Source organism: Saccopteryx bilineata, chromosome 1 (assembly GCF_036850765.1).
Source record: "Saccopteryx bilineata isolate mSacBil1 chromosome 1, mSacBil1_pri_phased_curated, whole genome shotgun sequence".
Lineage (NCBI taxonomy): Eukaryota > Metazoa > Chordata > Mammalia > Chiroptera > Emballonuridae > Saccopteryx > Saccopteryx bilineata.
Genome location: NC_089490.1, coordinates 86830653 through 86857982, shown reverse-complemented (window position 1 = coordinate 86857982; position 27330 = coordinate 86830653). Strand labels below are relative to the sequence as shown.

Here is a 27330-nt window from a genome sequence, read left to right as displayed (position 1 = left end):
CAAAAGAAAGAGGCCCAAATACATGTTGTTCTCTGCAGACCTTTCATTTTACCTGTATCCAACACCCTTGTCAATTTCATCTATACTTGTCTTATATCCTATTATCCTTTGAAAGTTTTATGAAGTAGTTGGTCCAACAGATGGGTGACTAGCTCAGCCCAACATATGTCGTAGGAAAAACAGCTCTTAAGCAAGACAAGAAAATAAGTAAATCCTTTTCCCTCATCCAGCTGGAAACAGTGAGACACTTTAGGAGAAAGCAAACAATCTTTTAACCTTCATTAAGGAAAGTTACTGGACTGAGGTGATATATAAGTAAAAGATGATCAAAGAAGGGTAAGAGAATTCAAATGCTAACATCTATCTACTCCCTAAGATGAACTATGCACTTGCCTGCAGATAGCAGAGAATTAGAATACAGAGGAAAAAATAATGCAAGTCAGTGTAACTGGGAGCTATTTCATCAAAGACAGATGGGAAACATTCAGATAAAGCACATCATTCTGTTAGAACACAGCGCTCAACAGATCTGGGGGAGGAAAAGGAAAGGCAACCTGGAACACATAGCAGATAGGAACAGAAAAACTCAATAAATGACTCATCAATGGTCTTAATTGTAAAACCAGAAAAAAACCCAACAGTAGTAGTATCTTTTCTCTTTGCCCCTTACCTGCCCATAAAGCTTAACCAGATAGCATCTGATCCTGTCTTCAGATGGTTATCTGTGTCTTTCAACATACTATCTAAGTGCTCCCCAAGGAGAACAGTGAGACCAATTCTGCCAGAGACAGTCTGCCAGAATTAAGGAGTATCATTCTCCTTTGAGTGAAGGCCAGTGGATGGGAAGAGGTCCTCAAATGCCACTTGTATGAATTCATCAAGATATGCTGTGAAACAGGAAAACACTAGAGACTACATTCTAGCAGAAGTCTAAAAATAACAAAAGAACATTCCCTATTTTTAGATATCTAACTTACAAGTTTAAAAACACTAAAAGTAAGACAAACCATTAAAAACAAACTGGAATTTTTAAATGTTTTAAGATACTTTTGAGTTGGGAAAACTGTTCTAGAGAAAGAATTTTAAAAATCCTTCATTCTTTGTTTACTGAATCCTTGCTCAGACTTTCCCATCTCCAAAACTTGAGTCCCAATCCTATGTTATCAAGAATATTTCCAAAGAACCAAAAGGCGAAACAGAAAAAAGTTTACACCACAAAAGAACAGCTAAAAAAATAAAATTTAAATATGCTTTTACATAAAGACATAAAAATAAAGTAGAGATTATTGCTTAAAGGTAGTATTGTATAAAAAAGCAAAAACCAGTTAATTATCTCAGATTAAAAGCAGTGCCTTAGATGATAAAATAACTGATTAAAAGAAAATAATAATTTTTTCCCACATAGGTCTCCTCACTGAATAGTTTTAAGGTCAGTAAATATCTAATTCAAAACTATGTCTGAATAATTAGAATATGCAATTAGAAAAAAATTATTTTTACAATTAAAATCTGAAAGTGCATACATTTACTGGACCATTAATCTTTACCCCACCTATCTTCCTCCCCATCTCCATCCAATCCTAGTACAAATATTCCCAACCTTGTTCAAGAAACCTAGGGCAAGGAGGATTTGCAGGAAATACGGGAATTACCGGACTGCACAGCCATCATTAACATCTCAGGTTCCAGAAGAGTCATGACAGATTCTTCTCAGAAACAGCTTACAAATATAATAAAAAAAAATTCCAAGTCGTAGAAGAAAGATGTCTTCAGAAGCTACTGAAACTTTTGTAAATTCAATTTCATGCCTTATGCTCAAATCAGACAGTGAGAACTCCCTTTCTTGGTGCAGTTACCGGTTTCTCCAGCCTTCAGGCAAGTCAAGGTGGCACAGAGTTGAATTACTGTCGACAGGAAACAAAAAAAGCTCTCAAGTTAAGACAGACATATGAAGTGTGGTTAGAACAGTGAGTGAGCTCCTCCCCTTGCTATTTGTCTCTGGGGGAGGAGAAATACGGAAAGAGACCTTCAGCAAACAGATCAGTTGCTTTTTTCCCCTCTCTTTTTAAGAAGGGAAAATGAGGTTTTGTTAAACATCTTAGGATATGCAGTTTAAAGCAACAAATTAAATGCAATTCAAACCACTCAATCTTGTGAAAGAAACAGCCCAATTACTGACCCATTGATGAGAGGTGGGGGGATGAGGATTAGGCACATAGAAATATACATACAAATAAATATGTATGATGAGTTAACATTCTGAAAAAAAAGAGTTCTAATGCTTTTTCATTTGTGATATTTATAGATAACAGGCTAAGAAAGTTGAATATTTAACTACAGAAGCTCAACTATTTCTCCACCCCCACTCCAATTAAAATATCTGTTTCAAAAAGTCATCTGAATACATTCCAAAGCTGTAATCTGTCTTTCCGATCTGCCAATCCCCTATAAGAACCCCTGATTTGTTTCTATGTGAGACATATGATCTGTGAATAGACAGCTTACTGATGTTATGTGACTTTTTGAAAATGCTTTATGATCTTGCTAAATATATGGAACACATAAAAACACAGTTCCAAAACATAAGAATTTTCTTTCCCTGATAAAGAAACTTCAATTCTTTTTCTACAAACACAGAGTATGATCTTCTGAATATGAACAAGCATGAGTACTTTACCTTCCATTGCAAAAACAAGAACAAACTAAAACCCTTTTAAATTACAGCAATTTTCAGTTATTCAAAATTAAAAGGTCATTCATTCCCTTCACAGTACTTTTCACCAATATTCATAAGAATATTTGGATGCTTTTTAGCATATTTAATTGATTTTTAAACAGCTGAAAACTAGAAATCCATATTTAGCATGGTAACCTAGAATTCCTAAATCTTTCTAGTTAAGTAATCAGCCTGCATCTTTTTTTTTTCCCCAGCCTGGATCTTGAGAGTCTACTGCTGCAAACAGTCCAGTGAATGCCTAAATGTTTATATAGTCAAACAAATGATAAATGAAAGCACTAAGGCACCTTAAAAGAGAAAACTCTCAGAATGACTTGAGGGCAATTTTTGTTATTAGAAAAGAAAAGCAATGCAAATTTGGGTGGAAGAGATTCTGTGGAAGAGAGAAAAACTTCCTTTCTCACTCCAAGAACATCATGTTTAAAAGAAAAGCTCTATATAGAACTGTGGGAATGACTCAACAGGCAACAGAGTGGCAGCCAGTGTGGGTTAAACGCTACTCTGGAAAGACAGAATCATTATTCTCTCTGTCCCTTTCTGGCAACCAAGCTCTGAAACTGTCTTATGAAAAATGGCTAAATTTCAACTCTCATACTACATTATAGTCTGGTCAGAGGTTAGCAACTATTGGAAAAGCATCCCTAAAAGGTTGAGTCATTCCTTTGTCCCTATGTGGGTTGTACAATTTGCTGTGTGAGGGTTTTTCAAAAGAAACAAGTTCTCACAGTTCTGTACTTACAGGAAAATATATACAAATTACAAGATTCCTACACAGAAGATGGTTGGGAGGGCAGAGAGGGCTGTTTCCTTCCTGCCAAAACTTCTCTCTTTGCTGTTAAAAGTGTTTAGAAGGCCACAATATTCTAGCCCTACATAGATATCGACACATCACATTTTGACTGACTTATTAATTTTTAATTGATTTTTTAATTTATTTAACTGGGAGAGAGGTGGGGGAGAGAGGAAGAGGGAGATGAAAAGAGAGAAACAGAAACATCGATCTGTTTATGCACCCTGACTGGAGATCGAACCCACAACCTTTGCATATCAGGATGATGCTCTAACCAACTGAACTAACCAGCCAGGGCCTGACTTGCTAACTTTTTCACAGCAGTTCCACATCCATTATCTATTTCATCTGTACTTTGGGATAAAAGGAGCTAGAGAAATTGTTATTTTAACAATTTTTAAAATAAAAACCTAAAAAATTAATCTTTAAATAAAAAGAAAATAAGCAACATCTTTGCCTACTGCTAAGATTTTGCATTTACCCCAGAGCAGCAGCACAGTGACAGGTTTCACAATTCTAAAAGTTTAAACTCCTAATGGCAGATTCAGTTCTATTTTTTGTGTAAATTAGCAAAAATTTCATAGGAAAAGAACTCAAGTTAACTTTGACAAGGTCTCTGCACAAGTGAACATGATTTTCAAGTTAATGGCACCAAGGGAATGAAGGTTAATACTCTTAATTTCAAAAAACAAAAACAAAAACCCCAAAACTTTTGCTTTTTCCGTATTTCACCATGTATAAAACACATCATTTTTTCAAAAAAGTTGGGATCTAAGAATGTGTCTTATACAGTGGTTGTAGATTTTTTTTACTTGCATTTACCACTTTGTTGTCTTTGCGTTCATTGTTTTGCATTTGTTACTGGTATATTACAGTAGGTTACATTTTGCCACGTTCTGCTCAGAAAAGATTTTTGTACAGTGCTGAATTCAAGTTAAAAGTCATCCAGTTTGCAAAAGTAAATGGGAATCGTGCTGCTGAACTTAAGTTTGGTCCTCCTCCAACTGAGAAATCAATCCGAGACTGGCTACAGGAAGGAGAAACCCTACTGAAAACGCCACGGCAGAAGAAGGCCATGAGAGGCAAGTCAGCAAAATGGCCTGATTTAGAGAGGGAATTGGAGATATGGACTAAAGAGCGAAGGGCAATTGGAATTCCTGTGTCCACAAAGATGGTTCAGCATGGGGCAAGACGAACTGCTGATGAAAAAGAAGTTACTCATTTCAAAGAACACAATTGGTGCTTCAGGTTCATGAAACAGAATGTACTAAGCATGTGTATATGCACCAGACTTGCCCAAAAGATGCCTGAAAGCTACGAGCAGAAGAAGATCCTTGAACTTCATCATTTTGTCATTCAATGTTGGAAGACATATCAGTTTGTGAGTTGGGACAGACTGCAAATCTGGACAAAGTCCCCCTTCAATTTGATGTCCCAAGTAACAAAACTGTTGAGAAGGAGGGGGTGAAAACTATAACTGTGAAGACAAGTGGACATGAAAAGAGCCATTATATAGTTGTTCTAGCTTGTTGTGCCAATGGAACCACACTGCCTCCTATGCTGATTTTCAAACACAAAACAATGTCAAAAGAAGACATTCCTCAAGAACTGATGGTCCACGTTCATGACAAGGGTTGGATGGATCAGGGTGGGATGAGGATCTGGTTTGAGAAAGTTTGGAGGAGACCAGGTGAGCTCTTACGCAAACCTGCCCTATTGGTGCTTGAGCAGTTCAGGGCACACATAACAAAAAACACAAAGAAGATTGCTGCAGAGCAAAAAACAAAACTTGCCACTATACCTGGAGGCTTGACATCCAGTGCCAACCACTTCATGTCAGCATTAACAAACACTTCAAAGCTGCCATAAGAGATGAATGGAGCCAATGGATGAAGTCTTCTGGGGACAATTTGACACCACCCAGAAGAGTGAAGAAACCAATTATAGAAAAAGTTTGTTCCTGGGTAAAAAAAGCCTGGGATAATATCAAGATTGAGAGCATTGTCAAGTCATTTAAGAAGTGTGGCATTTCAAATGCCATAGATGAAACTGGAGGACGTGGCAATATATGAAGACAGTGATTTGTCATCAGACACAGATGAGGACAAGCTAATGGATGGGAGTTTTCAGAGTGATGAGGAGTTGTATGAATTTTATGATGAATAAAACTTGAGTCCAATAATTTTACATAACACTTTCTTTTTTCTTCTTCAAATTTAGGGCCCCAAAATTAAGGTGCATCTTATACATGGGGAAATATGGTAATCCTAAAGCTTTAGCTAATCAACACAAGTTTAATATGATCTACAGCAGGAGTCGGGAACCTTTTTGGCTGAGAGAGCCATGAACGCCACGTATTTTAAAATGTAATTCCATGAGAGCCATACAACGACCCATGTATGTTACGCATTATCCAATAAAAATTTGGTGTTGTCCTGGAGGACAGCTGTGATTGGCTCCAACCACCCGCAACCATAAACATGAACAGTAGGAAATGAATGGATTGTAATACATGAAATGTTTTATATTTTTAACGTTTTTTTTTTTAATTAAAGATTTGTCTGCGAGCTGATGCAGCCATCAAAAGAGCCACATCTGGCTCGTGAGCCATAGGTTCCCAACCCCTGATTTACAGTCTCTATTAATCTACCCTGAAGGGACTTAATAACTGCAGGATAGCAACAGTTTACCCACAAAGCTTTTCCAACCCCCACCAGCTCCCCAAAGGACTTTAGTGTTCATAATCAAGAGGAACTGTTAAACAAGCTATAATCCTACTTGACCTGTCATAGTTTCCATACCCTTCTGAAAACTTCTGATCTCCTTGAGTTTTTCTTTTTTTTTTTTTTTTCTGAAGCTGGAAACGGGGAGAGACAGTCAGACAGACTCCCGCATGCGCCCGACCGGGATCCACCCGGCACGCCCACCAGGAGGCGATGCTCTGCCCACCAGGGGGCGATGCTCTGCCCCTCCGGGGCGTCGCTCTGTCGCGACCAGAGCCATTCTAGCGCCTAGGGCAGAGGCCAAGGAGCCATCCCCAGCACCCGGGCCATCTTTGCTCCAATGGAGCCTTGGCTGCGGGAGGGGAAGAGAGAGACAGAGAGGAAGGAGGGGGTGGGGTGGAGAAGCAAATGGGCGCTTCTCCTATGTGCCCTGGCCGGGAATCGAACCCGGGTCCCCCACACGCCAGGCCAATGCTCTACCGCTGAGCCAACCTGCCAGGGCCTCTCCTTGAGTTTCTTAAAAAGCCTACTTTCCTAATTTTCTGACCTTTTCTCTCAGAATCCTAAGTGGCTCCTCTTTCTCTGCCCTTCTCAGGGGCACCCTTTTCCTTTTACGTATTCTCCCTGGGCAATCTCATCCCTTCTTAAGATTAACTACCACCTACATACTGATCCATATCTAGCTCTGACTTCATATGTATGCTACCAACTATGCATTCCAAAAGCAAGCTTCCAATACCATGACCTCAAGGTACACTGCTTCCATTTGCCTTATCTTAGGTAACAGTAACACTCCAACCCCAAACATCTAAGTATAAGTAATTATCAACCACATAATTTATTCCTAAATCCATCCTTTTTGCTACATCCCTACAACCAGAGTTTTATTTTAGGTCCTCAATAATTGTTACCTGGAGTATAGCAACAGTTTTTTTAAACATTATAGAAAAGTTCAAACATGAACAAAGGTAGAAATAATGGCATAATAAGTTCAATGTACCCCAGCATCTAGCTTCAAAATATATCAACATATCATCCCCACACACACACACAGCACCCAGCCAACACTGGATCACTCTGCAGCCAATTCTAAGTATCATCTCATTTCATTTTATTCTGTATATACAAAAAACAAAAATTTGTTTTTTAACAGGAGCACTATATACCATTACCACAACTAAATTTTTAGAATTCCTTAATATTATCAACTATCCAATCAATGCTCAAGTTTCCCCAAAGAAAAACTTGATTAAATCAATACTGATTTAATCAAATCAGAGTCCAACAGGAACAACACATTTTTTTTTTTTTGCAAGAGACAGACAGACAGGAAGGAAGAGAAATGACAATCAACTCATAGTAGCATCACTTTAGTCAGGGGTCCCCAAACTGCGGCCCCCTGAGGCCATTTATCCGGCCCCCGCCGCACTTCTGGAAGGGGCACCTCTTTCATTGGTGGTCAGTGAGAAGAGCATAGTTCCCATTGAAATACTGGTCAGTTTGTTGATTTAAATTTACTTGTTCTTTATTTTAAATATTGTATTTGTTCCCGTTTTGTTTTTTTACTTTAAAATAAGATATGTGCAGTGTGCATAGGGATTTGTTCATAGTTGTTGTTGTTTTTTATAGTCCGGCCCTCCAACGGTCTGAGGGACAGTGAACTGGCCCCCTGTGTAAAAAGTTTTGGGACCCCTGACTTTAGTTGTTCACTGATTGCTTCTCAGACGTGCCTTGACCAGGAGGGCTCAAGCCAGTGACCTTGGGGTTCAAGCTAGCAAATTTTGAGTTCAAGCCAGCGACCATGGGATCATGTTAATAATCCCACACTCAAATCGGCAACCTATGTTCAAACCAACAACCCCATGCTTAAATTGGCAGCCCGCACTCAAGTTGGAAAGCCAGAGAGACCACACTCAAGCTGGTGACCTCAGGGTTTTGAACCTGGGAACTCAGCTGTTCCAGGAAATCGCTCTATCCACTGCACCACCACCAGTCATGCCACACTGCATTTTCAGTGATGACTATTAAATTTCTCTTAATATATAGAGTCCCTCCTTCCTTTCTTCTTTTCTTTGTTGAAAAAGCCAGATTGTTTTCCAACATTTTGGGTTTTGCTGACTGTATCCTCATGGCATTAACTATCCATGCTCCATCCCCTATACTTTCAGTGAACTACAAATTAGGTACAACAGCTTGATTCAATTCAGGTTAAAGTTTTTCACAAGGACATTTCATAGGTAGTACTTCAGCAACAGCTTCTTAATTGTGCTTTCTCTCCAGTCTTGCCTCAATTAAAACCCATCCTTGTTATCACCCGATTCTAATTCATCCTTCAAGACTCAGTTAAAAAAAAAAAAAGAAGAGTTTAAGTACTGCCTTCTCCAGAAAGCCTTTCCTGATTCTGGCATTTTCCTCAATCTCTTCACACACTCCATGAATATGATAAATAGCCCCTATTTATACTCCCCAAGAACCTGGGCCCACCTCTATTGCTGCTCTTTACCACAGGACTTAATGCCCCTGCATTAAAAGATCCACCACAGTATCTGATGTGAAAGCATTCATAAATGTATGCTAAATGAAATGAAAAGCCCTATTTATCACAAAAAAATTCTAACAGCATGAGAAAAGTTTGTAACAAAAGAATCCCTACCTACCCCAGAAAAGACAGGTAGTCTACTACAATTTTCATTAGAACACACGCTGAAGATGTTATTATTTAGAAAACCACATGAAAAAGACAAATTATCCATAGCATTGAAGTATAGGATTAACAAAATAAGGACATCCACAATAATGTCCTCAGCAATATTAAGTGCTAATGACAATGAAAATGTCCAAATTGTAGGGAATGAGTAGGAGAAACTACAGAAACAGAGAGCCTATGTCACCTACAAAAGAAGCAATCCTTTAACCATCAAAAGTTAGTCAACCTCACTAACAACTGATATCAATTTCTATGATAGACTATAGTATAAACAGGTATACACAAAATAACAAATGATTTCTATGGGATTTCAGAACACTGAAATGTAACCTTATTCCTATGTCCATTTCTGATTTGGGTTCTCACAACTGCATGTATGATGAGTTTTCAGCTCTACAAAAATCTAATCATCATATTAAAATTTTCTAAGTTCTAACCAGTTAAGTCTCTCCCCCAAACACCTAGTATTGGGCAAGAAAATATCCAAAAGAAACATAACCCAGCACCCAGGCAAGTTACTACAGGTTCTGGGCACCTTCTATTTCCTGTGACCACAACCTACTACTGATGGAAAACCCAGTCAAGATCTGCAGACCTGGAAGAATCACACATCACCATAGGTATGCTATTCCTTGGCTTCAGGATAGATGAAGCCTGTATTTTCAGCTAACTCTTCAAAGTGTAGTAAATGTTAAGGGCTATGATAGCCATAAATATAAACAGCCAACTCATTCATACTATATGTCTGAAATATTGTCATTGTGCACAACGTCAAAGCCAACAGGAGTACAAAGACAAGGATGAATCAGACTGACACTGTCTCTGCCTTCAAGGGCCTTATAATGAAGTAGGATAGAAAATTTCTAACCGGCAATTTTAAAAAATGAAAAATAATGTGCTACAAACAACAAGCTAAACAGATATAAAAGCAGAAGCACTTCATTCTGGCTACAAGAGACTTGGATTGCATTTTAGGGGAAGAATGATGTGAGCTAGCTCTTAAAAAAATAAAGGCACCAAAGTTCATCAGTTTCTTTTCAAACTTCCAACTCCACAAACTTGTATACCTATGAATTATAAAATAACAAAGCCAAAATAAACCCAGTCTTGACCTAATCCAGCCCTTTCCTTATGCAGAGTACTAAGAGTGAAAGACATGTAGAAAACTCTTTTTACAAATTCCTGACAAGTAGTCCCAGTCTGTTACTAAGTACTTGTGGAAGAACCTTAAAAATAATGTTTTAGTGAGCAACTGGATGGTCAAAAAGAATCAAACACCCACCAGCTACAAACATTTAGAGAAAAGTTCTTCCACACTAGTAATTCAGGAAATACAAATAGAAATGAAAACGTTTCATCTATCACATTAGCAGTCTTTTACAAATGGCACTATCAATATTAATAAATGAACCAGGCACTCAGCATTGACAGAAGTATAAATCGGGCACTCTGGAATGGGACAATGTATTGATATTTCTCAAGAACCTCAATTCTTAACAAGGCCTACAAAGGCCAGTGTGATTTGGCCCCTATCTACCTATTTCACATCACTCTATCTCTCAATCCCTCCACTGACATACTGGTATTCTCTTAGTTCTGCTGTGCCAAGTTTTCCCCAATAATCCCCTATTTGTCCTGTTTCCCTTTCCCTGTCCCCCTTCCCCCAGCCTTAACAGATGCTAGCTAGTCCCTCTTTCCTTTGTTTGCCCATCACTACTTATGCTTTGGCTGTCAGCTTAAATGTCTCTTCCCTCAAGAGGCTTTTCCTGACCAACACCCTACCACCTAAATTAGAACCATCACTATTAAATCTGTTATAACATCTTATGCTCTGCCCCCCCCAAGCACTTCTCAAAGTTTTAACTATAAATTAGTGTATATAAGTCCTTGTTTAATCTTTCTTTCACTAACTGTAAATTCCATGACAATGAGAACCTTATCTGTCTTGTTCCTTACTATCTCTCCAATACTTAGCACACAATCCCAAAGCCTTGGAAGCAATCAATACACAACTAAAGTGAAAGCAACAACAAGTTGATGCTTCTCATCCTCCCTTCCTTTCTCTCGCACTCAATCCAAAAAAAAAAAAGTATTAGGTGTTGGTACAAGCATAGATAAGTAAGACTAATGCAAACAGTGAGCTCAGAAACACACCACACACAGGTAGGTCCTTGATACATGAAAGAGGCAGCTCTGCTGGTCAATGAGGAAAGCACAGTCTTTTTAATAAATGAGCATCCATTTGAAAAAAAAAATAAATTGGGGCTTATTTTACCCCCCTACAAAAAAAATTAAGACATAAAACTAACTATAAAAGACTCATAAATCAACATTAAATTTAGAAATTCTTAATCAAAAGAATTATAGAGAATGATTAAGACATATCACAGAGTGGGAAAGGTATCCATAATACATTTAAGAATAACAAACTAGTATTCCAGATATATAAAGAACTATTAGTCGACAGGAAAACAAATGGCAATAGAAAAAAAGGGCAAAAGATTTCACTAGGCACTTCACAAAAAAAGAAATACAAATGACCAATAAATATAAGAGATTTTTTACCTCATTAGAAAACAGTAATATGAAAATCAAGAATGTCATAAGATACCTTACCTAACTAGCAGAACAGTAAACATTAAAAAGTGTAAATGATTCCATGCCCAACCAGTGGTGGCACTGTGGATAGGGATAGAGAGCATCGACCTGGAACACTGAAGTCCCAGGTTTAAAACCCCGAGATAGCAGGTTTGAGCGCGGAGTTGCTGGCTTGAGCATGGCATCATCAATACAATCCCATGGTCACTGGCTTGAGCAAGGGGACACTGGCTTGGCTGGAGCCCCCAGTCAAGGCACATATGAGAAGCAATCAATGAACAACTACAATGATACAACTACAAATTGATGCTTCTCTCTCTCTCTCTCTCTAAAAAACAAAACAAGCAAAAAAGTCTAATAATTCTGAGTGTTATCAGGGATATGGAGCAGTGAGAAAGTTCATATATTGCTGGAGAGCATATAAACTGGTACAACCACTTTGGAAAACAGTTTAGCATTACCTAATAATTTTACATTACTACACACACACATACATAATAGGAATTTCCATTCCTATGTATATATGCCTGTACCCATGTACCAAGTTACAAGAACATTCACAGCAACATGGAATAACCTAAACCTGGAAAGAACCCAAATGTTCATCAACCAAATGGATTTTTATAAAATTATGAAAATTTTCCATGGGTGCATCCACAATACAGTAATGAAAATGGGTGAACTAAAGCTATCTATTGGGTTAGGGAATAAGTTCGTAGCGTTTTTGTATTTTATTTTACAACGATTTGTTTGCTGTTTGGCAAAGGGTAAGTATTCATTCGATAAAACTCTTTCTGCTCTACAAAACTATGTTAATTGTATTTTTGAGTTATTTAATTTTTTATTAGTTTTGAGGCTTAGAAATGGAATACCCAGGAGGCAAAAATCAACATTTTCGACACCTGCTCTTCTTTGCTTTTCATCGAGGTCAAAAAGCTGCCGAAGCAGCCCGGGACATTTGCGACGTGTATGGAGAAGGTGTCATAGGCGAATCTACAGCACGGAAATGGTTTGCAAAGTTCAAAAACGGCGACTTTGATGTCGATGACACGTGCCGCAGAGGAAGGCCTTCTGAATTCGATAAAGAACTGGGAAATGCTTGAAAAGAATGCCACGGTCAACAAGGAGCTCTACATTGCCCAGCTACACCGCGTGAATGAGGCTATTCGACTGAAAAGACCTGATCGACATGGTCAAACCATACTCCTTCACGACAACGCCAGGCCCCATGTTGCACAAGTCGTCAAAGCCGCACTCCAAGAGCTCGAATGGGAGGTCCTTCAGCATCCGCCGTATTCTCCGGACCTTGCACTGACCGATTACCATCTTTTCCACTCCCTGTCAAACCATATGAAGGGCGTTACCTTCGATAACAAAGAGGTCCTTAAAAACTGGCTCAACAACTTCTTTGACACCAGACCAGGCGATTTTTGGCAGAACGGCATCAACAAATTGGTCGAGAGGTGGGGAGAGGTTGTAAACAGCAACGGCGAATATATAATTGATTAACTTATTGATATAATTATTGTTTTTTGTTTAAATAAAAGTCTTCGGTAAAAACGCTACGAACTTATTCCCCAAGCCAATACATGAATGAATACCATATTATGCTGAGACAAATTCAGTCATGCAGACTTCAACTAAATTATAGTATATTGTTTAGGAATAAATACATGGCTGATAAAACAAATCATTATAAAGAACAGCAGTTACTCCTAGGAAGAAAAAATGGGGTTGTGATCACACGGGAGGCTTCCTTGGGGCTCACAATGAGCGATTTTGGAATAAGTAGTGGTTACACAGCTCTTTGATGTTTCTTTTTATTATTACTATTGAGTTTAATTTATTGTGTATACATAGATTCTAGTGTTGCCCCAAATGCATCCCCCCCTCCCCCGTATTCCCCTCAACATCTCCCTTGCCCCCCTCCCCACAGCGCCCTCTCACCTTCCCTGCAGGTTTATCCCATCCTATCATCCCCTTTCCCTCTGTCCTCTTATCCTCTGGTCCCTTTCTCTTCTGTCTCAATTCCATTCCTCAGTTCATATTGTTCATTGGATTCCTCAAATGAGTGAGGTCGTATGATATTTTTCTTTCTCTGCCTGGCTTATTTCACTTAATATAATAGTTTCCAGGTCCATCCATTTTGTCGCAAAAGGTAAGATTTCCTTCTTTTTCATAGCCCCATAGTATTCCATTGTAAATATGTACCATCACTTTTTAATCCCCTCGTCCACTGACGGACACTTGGGATATATCCAGATCTTCACTATTGTGAACAATGCTGCCATAAACATGGGGGTGCATTTGTCCTTTTGAATCAGTGATATGGTGTTCTTGGGATATATTCTTAAAAGTAGGATGGCTGGGTCAAAAGGCAGTTTGATTTTTAATTTTTTGAGGAATCTCCATACTGTTTTCCACAGTAGCTGCACCAGTCTGCATTCCCACCAGCAGTGCAGGAGGGTTCCCTTTTCTCCACATCCTCGTCAGCACTTATTCTGTGTTGTTTTGTTGATCAGCACCATTCTGACTGGTGTGAGGTGATATCTTATTGTGGTTTTAATGCCTTTCTCTAATGATTAGTGGTGTTGAGCATTTTTTCATATACTTATTGGCCATCTGTATGTCCTTTCTGGAGAAGTGTTTATTCATTTCTTTTGCCCATTTTTTGATTGGATTGTTTATCTTCCTGGTGTTGAGTTTTACAAGTTCTTTATAAATTCTGGCTATTAACCCCTTTTCAGACGTATTGTCAAATATGTTCTCCCATTGTGTAGTTTGTCTTTTTATTCTGTTCTTATTGTCTTTAGCTGTGCAAAAGCTATTTAGTTTGATATAGTCCCATTTGTTCATTCTGTCCTTTATTTCCCTTGCCCGTGGAAATAAATCAGTAAATACATTGCTGTGAGTGATGTTGAAGAGCTTACTGCCTATGTTTTCTTCTAAGACACTTATGGTTTCACGGCTTACATTTAAGTCTTTTATCCATTCTGAGTTTATTTTTGTAAATGGTGTAAGTTTAGTTTCTTTTTTTTTTTTTGCAGGTAGCTGCCCAATTTTCCCAAAACCATTTGTTGAAGAGGCTGTCTTTACTCCATTGTATGTTCTTACCTCCTTTGTCAAATATCAGTTGTCCATAAAGTTGTGGGATTATTTCTGGGTTCTCTGTTCTGTTCTACTGATCTATATTCCTGTTCTTATACCAGTACCAAGTTGTTTTGAGTACAATGGCCTTGTGGTATAACTTGATATCTGGAAGTGTGATACCTCCCACTTTATTCTTTCTTTTCAAGATTGCTGAGGCTATTCGTGTTCTTTTTTAGTTCCATATAAATTTTTGGAATATGTGTTCTATATCTTTGAAGTATGTCATTGGTATTTTAATTGGTATTGCATTGAATTTATAAATTGCTTTGGGTAATATAGACATTTTAATGTTTATTCTTCCTATCCATGAACACGGTATATGCTTCCACTTGTATCTTCCTTGATTTCTTTTATCAATGTTTTATAATTTTCCGAGTACAAGTCTTTAATCTCCTTGGTTAAATTTACTGCTAGGTACTTTATTTTTTTGTTGCAATAGTAAAGGGGATTGTTTCATTAATTTCTCTTTCTGGCAGTTCATTGTTGGTGTATAAAAATGCCTCTGATTTCTGAGTATTAATTTTATATCCTGCCACCTTGCTGAATTCATTTATCAGGTCCAATAGTTTTTTTACTGAAATTTTAGGGTTTTCTATATACAATATCATATCATCTGCAAATAATGATAGTTTTACTTCTTCTTTTCCAATTTGGATGCCTTTATTTCTTCTTCTTATCTGATTGCTGTGGCTAGGACTTCCAGAACTATGTTGAATAAGAGTGGTGAAAGGGGGCAACCCTGCCTTGATCCTGATCTTAGGAGGATTGCTTTTAATTTTTGCCCATTGAGTATGATGTTGGCTGTGGGTTTGTCATAGATGGCCTTTATCATGTTGAGGTATGTTCCCTGTATTCCCACTTTGCTGACAGTTTTGATCATGAATGGGTGCTGAATTTTATCAAATGCTTTTTTCTGCATCTATTGAAATTATCATGTGGTTTTTCTCTTTCTTTTTGTTTATGTGATGAATCACACTGATTTGTGAATATTGTACCAGCCTTGCCTCCCCAGAATAAATCCCACTTCATCATGGTGTATGATTTTTTTCTTTGATGTAACTATTCTGCCAACTATCACATGATTTACCTAAGACAGAAAGGAAAAACAAAGAAATTTGGTATTTATTAGATCTGATAAAAGTGCTAATGGTTTATTCATTAAAGGAATGGGAGGGAAAGAGGCAAAACTAGTAGCTGTGGTACAACTTCTTTAACATTTCAATGTCTTCCTTGGTGTCTCTTACTATAGGCACTTTATAAATATCTGCTGAATACTAATTTCCATGGTGATCACACCAGTGAAAAGTAGAATTGCAGGAAGATACAAACAACTGTCCTGAAATTAAATTTTAAAAGTCAATGACAAAATAAAAGGTAAAAAATATAGCCCCCAAAATGATAGCTTTCTTTTGGAAATCTTTATGAATTTGTCATCCACTAATTTATACAACTTTTGTCTGCAAGGCCTTCTGAGTAATGCATTCATGTCATTTCTATTCACTATGTCACAACTCTGTAATTCCCAACCTTTAAGAGACAACCTCTTAAGAGTATAAGCAAGTCCCCAACTTCTAAGTGGACTCTATTCCAAAAGCTCATTTTTAATTTGATCATTTGCAACACAAAATATACTTTCCCACAGAAGCCAAGAAATATGAATTATGTAAAAATTCCCAGGCTTTCCCACAAAAGCCTACAGGATAACTAAAATGCCATATATTTGCAATGAGAAAAAGAAGCAACTGGTATTTCAGCTCCCATTCTAAAGGCTCCTGAAAATAGCCTTATGTAGACTTAGCCAGTTCTGAAACTTACACATACTTAAAAGACTGATATCAAATTATAAAAAAGGAACAGATATGTGAGGAAAAGACATTCAAAGAGTACTACTCCATAAAAGGAAGAAGCAAAGTGAAACTTAAATTTTCTCTGATACATTCATTCAATATGTGCTAGAACTCCTTTAGCTGGAGCCAAAGGGGATGCATTTAAAATCATTAGTGATGTGTCTCCAGGCTTCTCCAAACTAAGGCCAGACAGAATCCATAGATGGATCAATTAATCTTTTAAACCTAAGTGCTCAGCTTAGAAGACAGAAGAATATTTTTAAAATACACCATGAGCCTGGCCTGTGGTGGCACAGTGGATACAGCATTGACTTGGAATGCCGAGGTCACTGGTTCAGAACCCTGGGCTTGCCCAATCAAGACAGATACAAGAAGCATCTACGAGTTGATGCTTCCCATCCCTTCCATCCTTTCTTTCTTCCTCTTTCTTTCTCTCTCCCAATCAGTCAATCAATAATATATCTTGAAACTTCTCTATTAACTTTTTCCAACTAGGCTAATAAGGATTGGGTTAACCAAAGGCACCTCTTCTCTTAGGACTCCAATCAGGAGCTTCACTACCTACTGCCTAGTAAGGACCCTTGTTAATTCACTGGATTTCTATGTAAGGTAAGCTTCTAAATAAAACAGATATAAGAAGTAAATCTCTCACTTCACCCTTTCAACACACAGTATACCATCCATAAAAAGGCAGCTCTAACTCCAGAATTTATTCTGCTCTAAACTCCACACTTTCCAATTTTATAACCCTCTCAGGCCCATTTCTGCTCCTTTTAGTTCTCTCCCTACAAATAACCATGCAAAGAAGACCTCATATAAAATATAATGATTTTCCAGCCTTTTCCCCCTTTTGACAGGAAGAAACACCATTAAGGTACAGAAAAGGAAGACCCAATTATGGCCCAGAAAACCTTGTAACTAGATGCTAACAATATTGCCCCTGTGCAGACATTCACCTGATAGCTACTGGATGGAATAAAAAAGAAAACAGTAGCCCTGGCATGTTGGCTCAGCGATAGAGTGTCAGCCTGGTGTGTAGAAGTCCTAGGTTTGATTCCCAGTCAGGGCACACAGGAGAAGCAAACACCTGTATCTCCACCTCTTCCCCTCCCTCCCCCTTCCCCTAAAGCAGCCAAGGCTCCATGAGCAAGTTAGCCCCAGGTGCTGAGGACAGCTCCATGGCCTCACCTCAGGCACTAGAATTGCTTGGTTGCTGAATAATGGAGTGGTGGCCCCAGATGGGCAGAACATCAGCCCTAGAAAGGCACTGCCGGGTGGATCCCCGTAGGGGCTCATGGGAGGAGTCTGTCGTTTATCTGTCAGTTTCAAGTATCCAAATTCTTTGTAAGCACGAACATAATTAATCAATTTGGGCTACCGGCAGTTAGGAAACCATTATAGCTACTGAAGAGGCTGACCCAGACACAACTCAAACTAAAGTAGATAGATGATCTAGATCAGAAGTTTTGGGGTTTTTAAAAAATATTTTTAGAGATTTTATTTATTTGAAAGGGGGGGGGGAGAGGGAGAGAGAAGGAGACACAAGAAGGGAAGAGCAGGAAGCATCAACTCCCATATGTGCCTTGATCTGGCAAGCCCAGGATTTGTGAACCAGCGACCTCAGTGTTCCAGGTCAGTGCTTTATCCATGGCGCCACCACAGGTCAGGCCTACACCAGAAGTTTTCAATTTGTGTGCTTTTGAGAGCTGCCTGAGGGCCTGAAGGGTGCCAATTAAGTGGGATTCTGGTTCCTCCATTCAGGTTTCATCCAATCAGAGCAGATGTTTCACACACTGGGCCCATATATAAAATTTCAGATTTAGAGAGTTCTTTGACATAAAACAAACAGTTAACACTTCTGGCCTAAATGTTCTATTATTAATTAAGAGAATAAAATAATTACTCCACCAAACCCTTCACCTGTACAGGGATAGACTTAGTCTTTCTTTCAAATAATCTAAATCCTGAATTAAACGAGTTGTATTTTATTTCTGTCCAGCAGCAAGAGTCAATGATCACTTTCTTGTCTTAATTGCTTAATCTAAAAGTCAATGTTTCAGTGCATTAGTAGTTCTAGATTCATCATTCATTCACTTGCTCATGTATCCAACAAACATTTAGCAAACACCATATTCTAAGACCTTGCTACTTAGTGTGGCAACAGCATTCGCATCACCTGGATGCTGGTTAGAATCCCAGGACTCACCCAGCTCCACAGAATGGCAATCTGCATTTAATAAGCACTCTAGTTAACTCATTAGCACACTAAAACTTCTGGCTAGCCACTAAGAAAGATATACATGATCCTTGCTTTCACAAAGCTTCTCATCTAGTCAAATATAGTAACAAGTAAGTAGATAATTATGCACAGGGTACTTTGGAAGAACACTGAAAAAGCAAGCCCCTCACCTAAGTTGGGAGTCTGAGGAAGAAGTCCTAAGACTCCCCTGATTCTTGACAACACAGAAACATTAGCCGGAAGAGAAGGATGGTCACTGTAGGAAGAAAAAACTAGACTGAAAGAGGAACTGAGATGTGAATGCATGTCTCTTATGGGAAATACCAAATCATTTCATGTGAGTGGGAACAGATGAGAGGCAGGGCAGAAACTGGCTACGAAGAACTGGATTTGCCATGCTGAGGAGCATAAGCTCTATCCTGGAGGAAATGGGGAATCAAAGTGATTTCAAGCAGGAAAGCTGTAACCACATTTATGATTTAGAAAGATTTTTCCAGTGGCCACAGAGACAAGAGTAGAAACAAGAGGTGACCAGTTAGAAGGACGTCACAATAATCCAAGTGAAATATTATTAAGCATCTGAACTAAGTGGCGGCTGTAAAGATGGCAAGAAAAGGATAAATTCAGTAGCAGTGAACATTGCCGACTCCGCAAAAACTGGTGACTAACGACTATGAAGAAAGGGGTAGAAGGGAGACGGAATTAAAAGTTATTTCCAAAAATCACATGTTATAATTTTCTGGAGTACAATTTGGAAATATTGACTTAAAAATATTTAAAACTTCATACCAAAACATGTTACTCATACAGTCAGAAGAGGGTAATGTTCTTTATGTCCATACCCTTTTACCTGTTACTGGGAATCTGTCCTACAATTATTTGCACCAAGATGTTCACCACAGTAGTATTTATAACATAAAAAAATAAAAACAATGTAAGGGTCTCATAATAGGTTGGCTAAATGTTGTATACACACAATTCAAATATCAAGCAGAGAAAAATGCTTTCTAAGACCATTGAATGATATAGGAAAATTTTATAAAATAATTTACAGAGTATATTTGCATAATGTAAACAAATAAACGAAGAAACAAAAACTGATAACTGCTGCCACTGGCCATCAATGAACTGTCATTATGAGGAAATTTTTATTTTCTTTTTTCCTACATGTTATCTGATTATAAAACTTTTATTAAAGTTTTCATTTAGGAAGAAAACAAAACAACCCCCTGGCTGGAACATCTGGGTGGAAGGTGGTACTAATTCCTACAATGGAGAATTCACTAGGAACTGCAGGTAAGATAATGAGCTTAACTGTGAGCATACTGAGTCTGTGGAATGTCCAGTGGAGGTGTTCAACAGACAGCCAAGCATATGATTCTGGAACGCAGGGGATCGACATGGCCTGGACATACAAAGCGGGCAAAAGTAGGTTTACATTTGTGAGTACATGAAACAAGATCTGAGTCTTGTACTATCATCTATTAATTATTGTATTATTATTATTATTGACCTACTTTGCCCACCCCTGTATAAGATGAGAATCAATAGCATATGATGATGGTTAAGGCCAAAGTTCTGGGGGAAACCATTCAAGGTAAAGATCTAGAGTAAGAAGTAAAGAAACCCTAAGGTTGAATACTAGAAATAACAAAATGTAAGAGGTGGGTATAGAAAGATAACAAAAGGTCTGAACAGAAAAGAGAGTGGCTGGAAAGGCACAGCTCAAAAAGCCAGAAAGAATAATGTCACAGAAATCAGTAGAAGTTGTTTCTGGTCAGAGGGAGTTGGCAAACCATATCAATTGCTGCAGAGAGGTTCAATAGAATAAAGAGTACCTATCTAATCTACAATAAAAAGAACACTAATTGACTTTGACAATGGCAGTTTTCGAAGAGAGGTGGGACAGAAGACAGTGCAATGAAGTCTCTAAAATGTGGGAAAGTAGAGACAGTGAATATAAACTACTCTTTCAGGAAGGATCTTGAGTCCAAAGAGAAGGTTATATAGTTGTTTTTCAAATTGGGAAAAAATTCAGTTGACTTATATGTCATAAAGAGTTGAGAGAGAAAGGCTGAAGATATAGCAACACCTCTGCCCAAACTCCAACAGCTGCCTTCTACTCCACTAAGACCATCACAGCTGTCGGTACCAATTCTCTCCATTTCCTGCCAAGATATAAGATATTTGTTGTTTGCTGTCCATCATCACCTTCACTGCCATTCTTCCTATCCCAGAGGAATGCTGGTCTTTACTCCTGTTCAAGACAAAGTAAAAAATCCTGCTCTATCAGTTATCCTTTCTCTTTTTCTGTCTCAGCTTTACCCTCTGGACTAACTTTTCCCTCTGAACATATGTAAATAAGCAAAGTCTCTGCCATGGGGGGGGGGGGGGTTGGAAATTAGGAATGGGAAAAGAAATTTTAAAAAAGGACTAAGTGTCCACTATTTCCCAAAATAAAAACTGCTTGAGTTTCCATGACTATTCCCATTTTGGATGTAAAAATAGTTTTTGCCTCTAGTGATACAAACAAGTAAAACATTCATTTAGTAATTCAACAAATATTTACCTGGTGCCCACTTTGAGCCAGGGGCAAAATCACATTTCTGGTCTCATAAAATGTACTATCAAAGGTGGAGGGATACACACACATCACAATAAGTGCTTGGAAGACAAAGTAGGACAGAGAGTAATGGGAGGTACTATTTTATAAAATATAGAGAGGAAAGGTCTCCCTGAGGAAATGACATTTGTGCAGGAACTTCAGTAAAGGCACAGCAAGTACCAACGCCCGGAACAGGAATATACTTGATGTGGTCAAGAAATAGCAAGAAAGTCAGAGCAGCTGGAACAGAGTAGAGTGAGCTAGGGGACAGAAATAAGAAATCAGGTCAGAGAGGAAACCAGCGCTCATCCTAATAACTATCATTTCATCATAAGCCTCAAAGGAAAACACTGAAAGATTTTTTGTTCTATTTTGTATTTTTGACAGAGACAGAGAGAGAGTCAGAGAGAGGGACAGATAGAGACAGACAGGAAGGGAGAGAGATGAGAAGCATCAATTCTTCATTGCGACTCCTTAGTTTTCATTGATTGCTTTCTCATATGTGCCTTGACCAGGGGGCTACTGCAGAGCGAGTGACCCCCTGCTGAAGTGAACAACCCTGGGCTCAAGCCAGTGACCTTAGGCTTCAAGCCAGCAACCCTTGGACTTTAAGCCAGCGACCTTTGGGCTCAAGCCCATTAAGTCATGTTTATGATCCCACGTTCAGACCCCTCGCTCTAATTGGTGAGCCCGTGCTCAAGCCGGTGACCTTGGGGTTTCAAACCTGGGTCCTCTATGTCCCAGTCCGACGCTCTATCCACTTGTCAGGTGACACTGAAGGGTTTAAGAGAAGTATAACAATGTCTGATTTCAGTTTTCAAAGACTCGCCCATATTAGTCAGCAAAGAATTCCAATTATAATACAGGGTGATCAAGTACGATGATAAAGGGCAACTGGACAAACCAAAAGAGAAACACTCAACAACAAATATGAGTTAAGACAGGCTTTTCAAAGGAAGTGATGCGTGAACAAGAGATAGCAAGAAATGAGGTGGATGTCTATGCCACATAGCTGGCATAGATATAGAAAACTCATAGTTTTAAAAAAGTTTGGTATTTCCATTCTCCATCATTGCAAACAGTTCAAAAATATTTTATAAAAATATATTTTTTATGTCTACTAAGAAAAAGAAGAAGAAAAAGCCTGATAAGGCAGTGGCACAGTGGATAGAGCCATCAGACTGGGATGCAGAGGACCCAGGTTCAAAACCCCAAGGTCACCGGGTTGAGCATGGGATGATACACATACCCCCATGGTCGCTGGCTTGAGCCCAAAGGTCACTGACTGGAAGCCCAACGTTGCTTGCTTGGGCCCAAAGTCACTGGCTTGAGCAAGGGGTCCCTCACTCTGCTGTAGCGCCCCGATCAAGGCACATATGAGAAAGCAATCAATGAACAACTAAGGAGCTGCAACGAAGAATTGATGTTTCTCATCTCTCTCCCTTCCTGTCTGTCTATCCCTATTTGTCCTTCTCTCTGTCTTTCTATCTCTGTCACAAAATAAATTAAAAAAACAAGAAGTAAACACCAGGAATAAACCTAGTAAATTATTTGCATGACCTTTATGGAGAAAAGTATAAAACTCTATGGGAAGATATTAAAGGAGGCCTATTTAATTGAAGAGATATAACTAATTGGGAATATTCAATATTTTAAATGTGTATTCTGCCCATTAACCTATGATATATTTCAAATCAAAATCCCAACAAGTATACCAAAAATGTACAAGAATTTCACAGCACCATGATCATAACAATTCTAAATGAAAACAACCCAAATATCTATCGGAAGTAAAATGGATAAATTACAGTATCTTCATAAAATGGGTTAATTATATAGGAATAAAACTAAACTACAGCCACACAAAATTCAATACAAATTACTCCCTAATTTTACCACAGTTTATAATATAGTGAATTCATGAAATATTTGCTGAACTAATGAATTTATGGAAAGAGTAGAGAGGAAGAAGGAGAAGAGTAGGAAGACAAATTAGAAAGCAATTATAATAACCCAGGAAGAAGTTGTTGGGCTTACAATGCTTACCTAAAATTACTATTTCTCTGTTTTACAAGAAATAGTAAGATTATAAGAAACTTTTAAATCCATGCAATAGAGTAAAGATCTGTATGCAGAACCTGGTTCAATACTACAATGCAATAATTACATGTCTACTCACCATTCTTCCGCTCACTAAGTGGAGGCAAATTGGGATTCCTGCCAGGGTGGAGGCCTAGGGTCAGCTCGGGCTGCAAGGAGAGCTCCTGCAGTTCATTGGTAACAGCTTCACTCTGGGGACTGGGTGCTGCAGACAGGGACACCAACACTGGTTCATCATCATTTTCGCCAGCCCCTCCTCCGTCCAGCCCATTCACAGCAATGACGGAAGGGGGCAGGCACACTACACTGGAGAAATCCACTTTGGCTTTCGTGATGGTAACCTGAAAATAGAAGAAGGAGAAACAAAAAGTTTAGATGTCACTGTGAAGAGACTATTCCACTGAATAACCTGAATAGTAATATTATAAATTGAATTATAAGCAACCTACCCTTATTCTTAAAATTGTTTTGGTAAAGTAAGGTAGAAACATTATTAAATTAACTATGCTCACAGAGTGCATGATATGCAAAGTCTGATACTATCCTCAACTCCATCACTCAGGAGGACAATATATAACTGATATAAAAGTAGCGTGCAGAAACATACAATGAAATAAAAGGAAATAGTAGCCAAGGAGAAATAGCTGAGATTAGTGTTACCTTCCAACTACTAAGGGAAAGTATATTGAGAAATGACACTTAATGAGTATCCGCTAGCACTAGATATGAAAGTATCATACTGTACTAGCACAAATAGATGGAGAAAATTTCTTTAAGAAAACAATTCCCGGCCCTGGCCAGTTGGCTCAGCGGTAGAGCGTCGGCCTGGTGTGCGGGGGACCCGGGTTCGATTCCCGGCCAGGGCACACAGAAGAAGCGCCCATTTGCCTCTCCACCCCCCACCCCCTCCTTCCTCTCTGTCTCTCTCTTCCCCTCCCGCAGCCAAGGCTCCATTGGAGCAAAGATGGCCCGGGCGCTGGGGTGGCTCCTTGGCCTCTGCCCCAGGCGCTAGAGTGGCTCTGGTCGCCGCAGAGCTACGCCCCGGAGGGGCAGAGCATCGCCCCCTGGTGGGCAGAGCGTCGCCCCTGGTGGGCATGCCGGGTGGATCCCGGTCAGGCGCATGCGGGAGTCTGTCTGTCTCTCCCTGTTTCCAGCTTCAGAAGAAAAAAAAAAAAAAAAAAAAAAAAAGAAAACAATTCCCAAGCCATTAGATTACATAAATAAGTATAAATATAGATATGTCTGTTTGATGATGGGTGTTAGCCTATATGAATATTTAATCACAGTATCCAGTAATAGGACATTAAAAACAAAACACTTGGCAACATAGGAAGATCTTTAAAAATGATAAAAAGTACATACAATATGAAAGTCTTTTCAACAACATGAGAATTAATGGTTAACTGAATTAACAATATATTTATTCACCAAATCCTATGCAGTCAAGAATCATTTTTATAAAGCACTTAAAATGTGGAAAATGTTTATCTAAAGTTAAGTTTAAGAAAAGTAAGCTATAGAATGCATACTCATACATAAAAATATTATGGAGGGGAAAAAAAGACTATCAGTAAGTATACCAAAACACAAAATGGGTTTTGATGGAAACATGAAATTTTTTTCTTTCTTTATACTTTCTTTAGTTGCCAAATTTTCTCTAAAACACTACGTGCTTTTATAACGTTTTTGTAATGAAATGAATATTGCTTTTATAATGAAAAGGCTATAGTTCTTTAGAAAGGGGAACCCAGGAGTTAGTTCCCTACAGACTTTAGTGAGGACTTTATTCTAATTTGCTTCAAATGAAAAAACCAACAAGACATTGAAAAGTCATGAAATGATGAAAGACATTGACTACTACTGTATGATCATAACATTATACCTTCATGTAAACCCAAAACTGATTACAGTTCTGGTTAATATACCTCATTAAAGATAAAATGAACTGGAAAGGGTTCACATAAGAGTAATTAAGATGGGGGAGAAGTGGCATTAAAAAGAATAAAGATATTAAGAAAAACTCTACTCAGCCTGACCAGTGGTGGCGCAGTGGATAGAGCATCAACCTGTGATGCTGAGGATGCAGGTTTGAAACCGGAGGGAGCCAGCTAGAGTGCAGGCTTATCTGGCTTGAGCCCAGGCTCACCAGCTTGAGCATGGGATCACTGGCTCAGCTGGAGCCCCCCAGGTAAAGGTACATATGAGAAGCAATCAATGAACAACTAAAGTGATACAACTACAACAAACTGATGCTTCTCATTTCTCTCCCTGTCTTTCTCTTGCTAAAAAAAAAAAAAGAAAAACTCTGCTCAAAAACGGCCAGAAGAAGACTTGAGTGAGACACATTCAAAATAAAAAATAATTAGGAACTCAATATTTTAAGAAGTAGTAAGAGCAAACATTGGAAAAAGGATATTTTAAGGGCTTGAGCCATGTTAGGAATTAAAACACAACAAATGTCTACTAAGAAAGTCCAAATTCTAACCTTCAAAGAATTTTTTTCCATCTTGCCTATGACTTATCATTGGTTAAGCTATGTCTGTGTGTGTAGTAGGAAAAAACAATTGGTATATATGATTAATCTATCTGGCTCTGACCCTGAAAGAGCTCGTCTGCTTTCCTTAACAGAAGACTTTTAAAATTAAAAAGATTCAATTTTATGATAGTCAAGGATACTTTGAGCCTAAACTCCTTAGTACAGCAATCCTCAATATCTCCATCCTGATTCATATGTGGTCACACATGTGTGTCCATGGATAATAGTATTAAGATGTTTTTTGGGGTTTTTTTTGTATTTTTCTGAAGTTGGAAACGGGGAGGCAGTCAGACAGACTCCCGCATGCGCCCGACCGGGATCCACCCGGCATGCCCACCAGGGGGCAATGCTCTGCCCATCTGGGGTGTCGCTCTGTTCAAACCAGAGCCATTCTAGCGCCTGAGGCAGAGGCCACAGAGCCATCCTCAGCACCCGGGGCCAACTTTGCTCCAATGGAGCCTTGGCTACGGGAGGGAAAGAGAGAGACAGAGAGGAAGGAAAGGGGGAGGGGAGGAGAAGCAGATGGGTGCTTCCTCTGTGTGCCCTGGCCGGGAATCGAACCCGGGACTCCTGCACGCCAAACCAACGCTCTACCACTGAGCCAACTGGCCAGGGCCAGTATTAAGATGTTTTTAGGCCCTGGCCGGTTGGCTCAGCGGTAGAGCGTCGGCCTGGCGTGCGGGGGACCCAGGTTCAATTCCCGGCCAGGGCACACAGGAGAAGCGCCCATTTGCTTCTCCACCCCCCGCCCCCCTCCTTCCTCTCTGTCTCTCTCTTCCCCTTCTCCCGCAGCCAAGGCTCCATTGGAGCAAAGATGGCCTGGGCGCTGGGGATGGCTCCTTGGCCTCTGCCCCAGGCGCTAGAGTGGCTCTGGTCGCAGCAAAGCGACACCCTGGAGGGGCAGAGCATCGCCCCCTGGTGGGCAGAGCGTCGCCCCTGGTGGGCGTGCCGGGTGGATCCCGGTCGGGCGCATGCAGGAGTCTGTCTGACTGTCTCTCCCCGTTTCCAGCTTCAGAAAAATACAAAAAAAAAAAAAAAAAAAAAAAAAAAATACAAAAAAAAAAGCTCTTAGCCCTGGCCAGGTAGCTCAGTTGGTCAGAGTGTCATCCCAACACGTTGAGGGTGGAGGCTCCATCCCAGTGAGGGCACATATAAGAATCAACCAATGATGGCACATATAAATGGAACAACAAATTGATGTTTCTCTACCCCGGTCCTGTAAAAGTCAATTTTAAAAAGGTTTTAAAATACCTTTTATTTTGTTTAAAAAATTTTTTTTAATTTATTGATTTTAGAGA

At 39.1% G+C, this 27330-nt stretch overlaps 1 protein-coding gene and 1 long non-coding RNA gene across 4 annotated transcripts in view; both read right to left on the bottom strand.

Annotated features, from left to right (window-relative positions):
• Positions 1-1877, bottom strand: part of MRTFA (myocardin related transcription factor A) — a 109490-nt gene extending 107613 nt beyond the window's left edge. For 2 of the 3 annotated variants that reach the window (XM_066257255.1, XM_066257266.1), the window contains exon 1: positions 1653-1876. In XM_066257255.1, coding sequence (XP_066113352.1) covers positions 1653-1698 — 46 coding nt within the window. In that variant the 5' untranslated portion in view covers positions 1699-1876. Of the gene's footprint in view, positions 1-1652 lie in introns of all 3 variants that reach the window. The other variant, XM_066257272.1, reaches the window with a different exon arrangement.
• Positions 1878-23701: 21824 nt separating this feature from the next.
• The window catches only part of LOC136324431 (uncharacterized), an 85536-nt gene continuing 81907 nt past the window's right edge, over positions 23702-27330 (bottom strand). Inside the window, exon 3 of the long non-coding RNA XR_010729093.1 lies at positions 23702-23837. This is a non-coding gene — a long non-coding RNA (uncharacterized lncRNA). The remainder of the gene's footprint in view (positions 23838-27330) is intronic.